Source organism: Euphorbia lathyris, chromosome 9, assembly GCF_963576675.1.
Source record: "Euphorbia lathyris chromosome 9, ddEupLath1.1, whole genome shotgun sequence".
NCBI lineage: Eukaryota > Viridiplantae > Streptophyta > Magnoliopsida > Malpighiales > Euphorbiaceae > Euphorbia > Euphorbia lathyris.
This window is the reverse complement of record NC_088918.1, coordinates 41,863,387-41,874,211: the sequence shown is the minus strand read 5'-3', so window position 1 is coordinate 41,874,211 and position 10,825 is coordinate 41,863,387. Positions and strand designations below refer to the sequence as shown.

Sequence of the window (10,825 nt, the reverse complement as noted above, 5' to 3'; positions counted from 1 at the left end):
AAATGTTTTAATAAAGGGATATAATGAGTGATCGAAAATGCTACTCTCTCCGTTCTTTTTTATATGTCGTTTAAGGTTTTTCATCAAGACCAATGCAATATTAATGAGGGTATTAAAATTACTAATGTACCCTTAATACTTTTCTCTCGGATCTCTACTTTCTATGCAAAATTTCTCTCTCTTATTAATTTTTATGGTTTAATTAAGATAATTTGCATTAATAGCTATACCTCTCTTTTGTCATAAATAGGGGCAAATTAGAGAAAGCATTGCAAAAAGTGCATTGATAATACAAAACGACATATAAAAATGAACAAATTGAAAAGTCCAAAACGTCATATAATAAAAAACGGAGGGAGTACAATGAACTTGGAAACTATATGGAGAACACTTGATATAACGGTAAGATCCAACATTACTTATTATTATCTGTCAAAATGAGTATTGAAATCCAAGGTAGTGATTGTGTTGCTTTTTAAGAAGAAGTTAAAGTTGATGCATTGCAGTAATTAATAAGATAATAGAGGAGGCCAGGCAAATACACAGATCTGGTTTTTTTATAAGATAAAAGAGGTTGAAAGACAAAATACAAGACAGAAACGACAACAAAAGATAAATAGAAGACTCGCAAACGTGGAGACTTCACCCTCATGATCTTCAACAAACCACTCATCTTTATTCTGAGTCCTCAAAACTACAACTCTATCTGCTGTTGTATCCACTTCACTTGATGCTGCAGTGCAATTTAAGTATCGGAAATTAATGAAAGATTATAATAGGGAGTTTACAACAAAAGAGACAGTAAGTATACCTGTTGCAGTTGGTGGAGAGGCTGAGCTTGTAGGGAATGTTGACCTTGCATTTTCCGGGGAGAGACTCGGTGTTGGCTGGGTTAATGCCAGGTATGCTCTTGGCTGCTGATTTTAAGCAGTTACAAGCCTGTTGGCGATCAGCGGTCGTTTTGGCAGCGCTTGCAATGCTGCCTACACCGCTGCAGCATTGAGGAGTAGGACTACCTCCTGATTTCAGGTAGCTAATACATGGGGCAAATGCACCTGTCACCTGCCCACATGTAATGCCTTCTGCACACATAGCACCAGCAACCACCATTATTGCTACTACCAAAACTGCTAACTTCATTCCGGCCATTTTGTTTTCTGAGTAATATGTATGTAGAGAAAACAAGATTGAAAGGTTTGTGTTTGGGTGAGTAAAAAGGGTTGAGGATGGGGCCTTTATATACACGAAAATGAGACTACTGTGTGAACCAAATTACTATTAGGTAGCCAATATAGAGAGGCAAGTCATACTACTGAGTAGTTGGATGTTGGGACCTCATTAATTAATTGCATATGGTACTTTTTTGGACTCTTTCAAGCTTCAAGGGATGTGGAAAATATTTAGCTTCTGTTATTTAGGAACACTATATTTAGGTTTTTTTTTAAGAGATAAGAAACATATTTAACCCGATGTTTCAAGTCAAGTGCATCAAACTTTATCAATAAACTCTAATGTTTTTAAACAAAATCAATTTTAGATTTGCGTTATTGAAATTTTGAAAAGACTGGTTTAATTGTTATTTAATAAACAAGTTTATCATTAAATGGAAGTTGTTTCGTACATTTTTTTTGTTGGTTTTTTATAACTATATTAATAACGCAATAAATATCGTACTATATTAATAACTTATAGGTAGCAGATTCAACTTTTAGCATTTTAATAGAATTTTTGTAATTTTGTTAGTACACTAAATATCTTAAACATAATTGATATTTAGAATGTTTAAAGTGAGACTTAAATACCAATCGGGCCAATTGTTTCTAATTTTCGATAATGTAGGACTAAAATTGATATTGTCTGGACACTTTAGAGTTAAATTTACACAATTCATGTGTTAAAATTAAATTTACACTTTCTTTAAAATGTTATGGTTAAATTTGATTTTATCTCTAGTTTTACTTAGAAAATAATTGGTGACAAAGTTTACAAATACATTCGAGGTTTAAATCTCAATTATGCAATCTTTTTTCTCTCTCTTCATTTTCTCCAATTTCTCTATTTAATATTCAAGCCAACAAACGAAGTAAATTGTTTATCTGGTTGAAATAATTTACTCGAGTATCACTAACAATCCAACAAGTAATATAACAGTCACGGAGAGAAGGGTAAAAGGATAGAGGGTTATGTGTGCTATAAAAAGCCCTTAATCTCAATTATGAATATTATTATTAGTTAAGTTTTAGTTATTTGTTAATTATAAAAAGTGAACTACCCTTCTAGATTTCTGCTCCCTTCTTGCTAGAGATAATACCCTTGGTAGGGATATGTTTAGATTTTCTTAAAACATTTTTTGTACTGGTTTCATACTTTTTTCATCTCTTCATTTATATATTTGGTTCTTTGCCTTTTCGGAGATACCAACCTGGTTGGACTTCCCATTGGGCTAGATCCGTATTTCAATTAAAAAAAATTATAAAAGGTTAAGTACTAGGTATACCAAGTATTGAATATTGAATAGAGGAAAAATAGAAAATGAAGAGAAAGAAAAATAATTGGATGATTGGAGATTTAAACCTGGAATGTGCCAGTAAACTTTGTCACTAAGAATATCTCTAGTGATGGGTGTATCCAACCATTGTCACCTCATCAATATACACTATTACAAAACATCATATTATAACACTTTCTTAATAAATCATCTCTAATGATTGGATACTTTATTTTATTTTAATGGGTCTCACACGTAATAATGTTTTATTTTAATCTAATTATTTATATTATTAATCTTTATTAAATAATACACAAAAAATCCAATAATTTAATTTATGAGCTAAATCTTGATTTTTAGAATAAAATTATAATTAATTTTGAAATCCATCCCATATTGGAAAACAAATTTAGCCCAGAAGATATAATTGAGTAATAAATAATAATAAAAACTTCATAAATGTAAACTTGTGTTTGTATTTTCTATGCTTGTGTCTCTTCAAATTCGCAAAAAAGATGAGCAACGCGCAGTTGAGCAACTGAAGGTGACGCCCTCCTCTCCCTGTGCAACACGTCAGCGCGTTGTTTCCCTTCTCCCATTGAACTGCCCTTTTGTTTCACACTCTTCAAATTTAAGAATACTGTCTAAATTTGGATACCATCCAAATCTAGATACTGGTATTTTCTCTATCCTAATGGTTAGATACACACTTCCATTCTTTTTTATTTGCAGATCAGTCCCTTTTATAAACCACTAGGGGTGCTCTAATTACATTTGACAGAGAGTTAACTAAGGCGTATAACAATTTAAGAGATAGGGGTTGATTGGAGATTTTAGGAGAGGATATGGTGTTGATTGGAGATTTTGGAAGAATGGGGACTCTATTAGTTTTGGGTGTATAGGTTAGGGACTAAATTGAGCTTTATGCCTTTTTAAATCTTATTATCTTCACAATCATGACCGTCATATCTACTAGTCTAACAACTTTATTTTCCATGATAATTACAATTAAAAACGTGGTGATTGTTGGTGTGCCCTAGTTCTTAGGCATTGGTTCATGTATATTGAATTATGCTTTTTTATTATTCTTGCATAGATACACTATTTGTGTTACATTAATAAAGGCATTAATCTTGCAAATCGGCCTTTGAAGCTTTCTCTCTCTTTAGATCTGATCCTCCCTCGGATGTGTGGAAGTCGATTTGGACCCTTAAAGTTCCTTTCCGTATTAGGAGTTTCCTGTGGCTGGGCGTTAAGGACAGGCTTCTTACTAATTCGGATAGGCACAGAAGGCACTTGGCTGATTCTGGAGCTTGCAGTAGATGCAGAGGCCATGTTGAGACTTTGTGCCATGCTCTTAGAGATTGCTCTAATAGTAAAGAGGTTTGGAGGAAAATTCTCCCACACCATATTTTCTCTTCCTTCATGGCACATTCTGAGGTCGACTGGTTCTCTGATGGTGTTAGAGGAAAGTTGCTTCCATACATGGAGCATGGTGACATTTTCTTTGCTATTATCTGTCACCAAGTTTGGAAATGGAGAAACGAGGAGATTTTTGGAGATAAAACTGTTTTTATGACAAACTTAGCTGATTTCTTCTCGAAAAAACTTTTCTCTATTATCGATAGTTTCAAAGGAGAGTCCCTTGCCAGAGCCTCTCAGTGTTGTGATGTCCATCTCGTGGGATGGAGCAGGCCAAGAGAGGGGGTTGTGAAGCTGAATACTGATGGTTCCTGCCTCAGTAACGGTAAGATTGCGGCTGGAGGTGTGCTTAGAGATGTAGGGGGCGTCTGGCTTTCTGGGTTCTCCCAGAATTTAGGGTTGGGTTCTTCCTTTTCTGCGGAGCTCTGGGCTATTCTTACTGGAATCAATCTTGCTAAAAGGCTGGGTGTTAAGAGGCTCTCTGTGGAGTCTGATAATTTGGAAGCAATCAAAATGATTTCTGAGAATCATTCTATGGGTCTTAACAGTCGCAACCTCATCAAAGCTATTATAAGGCTTTGCTCCTCCTTTGAGTTCGTAGAGTTCAGACACATTTTTAGAGAGCAGAATCGTGTTGCTGATCGCTTGGCGGCGGCGGGCCATGAAGGGACGTTAGGCGTTACTACCCTTCCTGTTTCCCCTAGTTTCATCTCTCATCTTCTCTTAGAAGATAGGATTGGGGTTAGCTTCCCTAGACTAATTCCTGGGTAGTTTGTTGTTATTCATTTTTCTTTTCCTTTTCTACCAAAAAAAAAAAAAATAAAGGCATTAATCTAGTTCATTTATATCTTGTGCTATAATATGAATAGAGAATCCATTGATTGATAATCGTAAAACCATATCCCAAGTCTATTCTATCATGGGAATGATTAGGACCACAGACTTGTATATTCGACGACTGTATGGTAGTAATTGATACTAGCCATAGCACTTGATAAGTCAGTTGTGAATATGGGTACATGATGTATACATGTGACTAGATCGATCCACCCGAAAAAACTACATGGTGGTTGTGTCATTAGTTTTCTTAAGTAGATCTCTAACTATCTTCAGACCAGATTTCATTATAATATCAATATGGGATCCGGTTCACTTTGACATACGCCTAACAGGTCTGTAACAGGATGCTAAATACGGGTATGATTGGGTGAACAGGTGAACACGTTGGTATTGATATTGAAGTGATGGAATTACCACTCATGTAATAGTGAGATGATATCACAGGCCACTTGATAAGTGAGATTGATAAGTGTGTGGCCACACCCTGATAAGTAGTTTACTTATCTGTTTCATCAATCTACTTAAGATCAAGAAATATCATAAACATCAGAGAGGATGACAGCCGCCATGCCTCTAGTTTATAATATCGATATCAAATGGTAAAAGAAGTTAAGAGATAACTACAGGGTCTCTGCATCTTTAGACTGCTGAAACTCTGTCTTGGTTAGGGGCAGTAATGGTTTGCTAGAACCCACTTACTATCTGTGGGCCGTGAGCCCACTGCTAGCTAAGGACAGTCCCATAGGATCGTGCACATCGAACATCTGAGTTAGAACTTATAGAACGGTACATTGGAGAGATGAAATTAATTAATTGATTGATAGTAAAATATCAAGGTAATTAATTGGTGGTTAATTAATTGATACTTTGTATCAAGGTAATTGATTAATGGTCTTAAGTGTTGAGTATTTAATTGATTAATTAGTTTACGGGATGTAATTAATTAATTTGTAAATTAATGACATTGCATTCAGTGAATAATTAATTAAACTAATACGTTGCTTTATTAATTAGTGTTGTTTGTTTAATTGGGGTGATTAAATTTAATCTAATCATAATTAATTGCATAGAATAAATATTATTGGATTTTATTTATATAATTAGATTAGGATTGGATTAGTTTTGTAATTAACCCTAAACCAATTAGGTTTAGGAATACACTGTATATATAAATTAAAACACTAAAACCCTAATTAAGATATACATCAAATTCGGCCACCACTTGAAACCATCAAGTGAATTCGCAGAAACATGTTTTAGAGAAAGTGGGTTTTTGTTGGCAAATATCAAAATCTTTCCAGTTCTTCATTCGTTCTTCGGCTAGCACCGATTCTAGCTCGATAGCTGTTCATGCACCTGACTACGGAGATCTTACTACCTTATGGATTCTTCAGCCGTCTCTAGAAGAGACAGTCCGGGTATGTTTATATCCTTAAACGGATTAAAAGGTTTTATTCGATCAATGGTTAACGGACAAAGATCAAACTAAAAGGGATTAGAAATAAATTTTAAACCGCAATTCCGCTGCGCTATAGTTGATTAACTGGCAATAATCCCTAACAGTGGTATCAGAGCCATGGTTTAGTCCGTTTTGATTGATTAAAAATTAATAAGATTTGGTTTTTATTATTTTTCCAAATTAGTTTTGAAAATTCCTATTAATTCCTATGTTAAGTAATTAGTTTAGGAAGTTTTAGAATATATATTTTCTGCTTATTTTGTGTTTAGTTGTGCTGAAATTTAGTTTTAAAACAGTAAATAAAATTATAAATTATATATATGGAAAAAAAATACTTAACGGACACGGAACAGCAGTCGCGGGACTGCTGTCCGCGAACAGCAGCCCCGCGGCTGCTGTTGGGCGGACAGCAGCACTGATGCTGTCCGCCAGACAGCAGTCACGGGGCTGCTGTCCACGGACAGCAGCCCCGTCGCTGTCCCGAGTCCGTTGAAAATTTAAAATTATGTTTTAATTTTGGATTGGACGGGACTGATTTTTGTTTTAAATTTTTCTCGGGTAATTTTAATAAAATCAGGGCCCTAATACCGTTTAATTTATTAAACGTGTTTTGAATAAAAATTAATTGGTATTAAAATATTTTGATTGGCATGCATATTTAATTTTGATCGAATTGGTAATTTGTATAAAATTGAATATGGTTAATTTGTGAAATTGGCCCAATAGACCGTGACACCGGTTTAAATTGGGAGGGCTAATTTTAGATATGTGACGACCCTAAAATTCAGTGGGAGCAAAATTATAATTTTACATACAAATTGATGTTAACCGTTTGGGCCTTTGTGGGCCTTAGTCACATATGGTAAGATTGGCGATTTCACTCTAAGTAACTCGGCTTAACTTTATTAGATGATTTTGGAATGTCATGATCATGCATTATATTTATATGTCTTATCGTGCAGCAATGTGGTATAGAATTCTATGGGTCCTAAATTAAAGTCGGTTTGTAATTTAATTTATTTTGGGAAATATGGTCTGCGTGCCATTCTTTCATTAATGTAATTTTAGAATAGGTTCTATTCATAAAATTGTAACTGGTCGTGAAGAAGCCAAGATGGTCCATGCCCATGGTGGGAGCCCAATGAGACTTGAAGCAAGCCCGTGAAGATTAGATAGTATATCTAGTTTCACTAGGATGTATTATAAGGCCCATAGAGTCTCTATGTTTATTTTGATTATACAATTGCTTAGTATAACATGAAATATAAGTAGCAACGATCATCAGATCATCACCCGCGATAATTATATGTTAAAGCCGTATCACTTAATTAATCCGGATAATGAAATATTGAGTCGCTTAAAAGTGCTTTCCAGATTCACACCTCTTCCTCCCATGTAGTGCTACAGTGTATGACGTGCCGTAGCAGGTATGCTGTAGTAATTAGTGGGCCGTCGAGGGTTAGGATACTTCGGTATGGCTAACGCGTGTATGGTGGTTGGACTCAACGTGGATAGCATTAGCTCAGAGCGGGCCCTAAGCACAGATGGGCTAAGTGTCACAAAGCCCATCAAACCAAGAGTCCTTGCGGAGGATTGGATAGTTTATCCTACCAAATCATCAATGGTCGACGGCGGAGCCCTAGCTCGGTCTATTATTGATGGTTTGTGGATCTTGGTCAAGACAGCCAAATAAATATCACCAATAACAAATTAAAATGGATTATTAATTTGATCTTTGGCTTAAGCCCTTTATTCTAACTCTAATGTAATTTTTCCACGTAGATAAAAATCACCAAGTTACATAAAAGAAATAATGAATGCAACAAGCAACAACTCACTCAGACCACTCCTGGAAAAGGAAAAACTTTCAGGGACTGATTTCCTTGACTTTCCTATGAACTCACAAAAGGTTTGTAGACATGAGTGGAAGGGATCTGTACTGATTGCTACCTTACCAGCCAACAAAGGGGACACACCTAAGGGAAAGGCCAAGTCCAAGTCCAAGGCGAACGCCCAAAAGGCCAAGTCAAAGACAAGGAAGGCGGCAGCTCCTAAAGGTAGGTTGGCCTTGGCAGATGATATCTGTCACGAGTGTAATGAGAAGGGACACTGGAAGAACACGTGTCCAAAGCTAAGGGAGAAACAGAAGGCTAAAGCTTCTAGTTCTGGCATTTATGTTATTGAGATAAATCTGGCTATTTCTACATCTTGGGTTTTAGACACTGGATGTGGTACTCACATTTGTTCAAATGTGCAGGGACTGAGAAATAGGAGGTTGTTAGGATCTGGTGAAGTGGATCTTCGAGTCGGTAATGGTGCTCGTGTAGAGGCCTTGGAGATCGGAGATTACACTTTAGAGATGCCTACTGGTTTAGTTTTAGAACTTAGAGATTGTTGTTTTGTACCTGCAATGCGCAGGAATATTATCCCAGTTTCCATGTTGGATATTTCCGGTTTTAATTTTAATATTGGACGTGGTAGGATTTCTATACATCGTGGCAATATTGTTTATGGAACCGCATTTCTAGAAAATGGCTTGTATATCCTTGATCTAAAACGTAGTGAATCAATCTATAACATAAACGCTAAAAGGATTAAGACTAATGAACTAAATCCTACATATATCTGGCACTGCCGTCTTGGCCACATAAATGAGAAACGCATAACTAGGCTTTACTCTAATGGAGCACTATGGTCATTCGACATACACTCAGATGTATGCGGTCTAATGAGCACTAGTGCTAGATCTGGTTTTCTGTACTTCGTTACCTTCACAGATGACTATAGCCGGTATGAGTATGTGTATCTGATGAAACATAAATCTGAAACTCTTCTGAGATTCAAAGATTTTAAAAATGAAGTAGAAAATCAACTTGGCAAGAAAGTAAAAGTGCTCCGGGCTGATAGAGGGGGCGAATACTTGAGCCAAGAGTTTGTCTCATTCTTGAGAGAGTGTGGGATTGTATCCCAACTCACTCCTCCTGGTACACCCCAATGGAATGGAGTGTCAGAAAGGAGGAATAGGACCCTGCTCGACATGGTCCGCTCAATGATGAGTCAAGCTTCTCTCCCTATCTCCTTTTAGGGATTTGCTTTGGAAACTGCTGCTCATATAATTAACAATACACCGAGCAAGGCAGTTGAAGGAACATCATATGAATTATGGACAGGCCGAAAGCCCAACGTTTTCTTCATGAAGATTTGGGGTTGTGATGCACATGTCAAGAAATTGATGAGTGGCAAACTAGAGTCCAAATCTGTCAAATGCCAGTTCGTGGGTTACCCTAAGGAAACTAAGGGTTATTACTTCTACAACCCAGCCGAGAATAAAACATTCGTGGCCAGGTTTGCAGTCTTTTTGGAAAAGGAATTCCTTTCCAAAGCAGACAGTAGGAGCAATATTGATCTCGCTGAGATTCAAGACTCACCGACTCCTACAGCAGATGCTGAGGATGCTCAGGTAACTGATTTAGGTCCTTAAGAAATTGAGGAGGCTGAACTAGTTACACAGGAACCTAGAAGGTCTGATAGGACACGTCATCAACTTGAAAGGTACGGTTTTGTCGTGACTGATGATGGGGACATAATGGTCGATGACCAAGATGAGCCCAAGACTTATCAAGAGGCTATTGAAAGCCCATAATCAGATCAATGGCGTAAAGCTATGGAGGCTGAAATGCAGTCTATGCGTGATAACCAGGTGTGGAACTTGGTGGATCCACCTCCGGGTGTTAAAACAATTGGCTGCAAGTGGTGTTTCAAATTAAAAGCCGGTAACACCTTCAAGGGGCGACTGGTGGCAAAAGGTTATAGACAAATCCAAGGAATTGACTATGATGAAACCTTTTCACCAGTTGCTATGTTCAAATCCATTAGGATAGTACTGGCCATAGCTGCATGGTATAACTATGAGATATGGCAGATGGATGTTAAAACCGCTTTCCTGAATGGGAAGTTACTGGAGGATGTCTACATGACACAACTAGAGGGTTTTATTGATCCGAAGTATCCTAACCGAGTATGTAAGCTTCAAAGATCCATTTATGGATTGAAGCAAGCATCTAGGTCTTGGAATCAGAGATTCACTGAAGCCATAACTGAATATGGTTTCGTGCAGAATCCTGATGAACCTTGTGTGTATATGAAATTCAGTGGGAGCATATCCACTTTCCTGATATTGTATGTCGATGACATACTACTCATTGGAGGCGATATACCAACACTGCAAGGAGTGAAGCAGTGGTTGAGTAAATGCTTCGCAATGAAAGACTTAGGAGAAGCCGAAACGATCTTAGGGATCAGGATCTACAGAGATAGATCCAACAGACTTCTAGGCTTGAGTCAGGCAATATACATAGATAAAGTTCTTAGAAGATTCAGCATGGACCAGGCTAAGAAAGGATTCATGCCTATGCACCATGGGTTGAAACTTGGTAAGAAAGATTGTCCTCAGACAAAGCAGGACAGAGAGAACATGGAAAAGGTCCCATATGCGTCAGCCATAGGATCTATCATGTACTCTATGTTATGTACAAGGCCAGATGTTGCATTTGCACTTAGAATGACTAGCCGGTACCAGTCAGATCCCGGCGAGGAGCACTGGAAGGCAGTTAAGG

General features: G+C 37.0%; 1 protein-coding gene across 1 annotated transcript; it reads right to left on the bottom strand.

Moving 5' to 3' along the window:
* Positions 1-539: 539 nt before the first annotated feature.
* Positions 540-1,226, bottom strand: LOC136205362 (non-specific lipid-transfer protein 1-like). The gene is made up of 2 exons (XM_065995909.1): positions 812-1,226; positions 540-733 (listed from the first exon to the last, which is right to left on the bottom strand). The coding sequence occupies exons 1-2, from the start codon at positions 1,147-1,149 to the stop codon at positions 724-726; spliced, it is 348 nt and encodes a 115-aa protein (XP_065851981.1). The 5' UTR covers positions 1,150-1,226; the 3' UTR covers positions 540-723.
* Between the last annotated feature and the right edge of the window lie 9,599 nt (positions 1,227-10,825).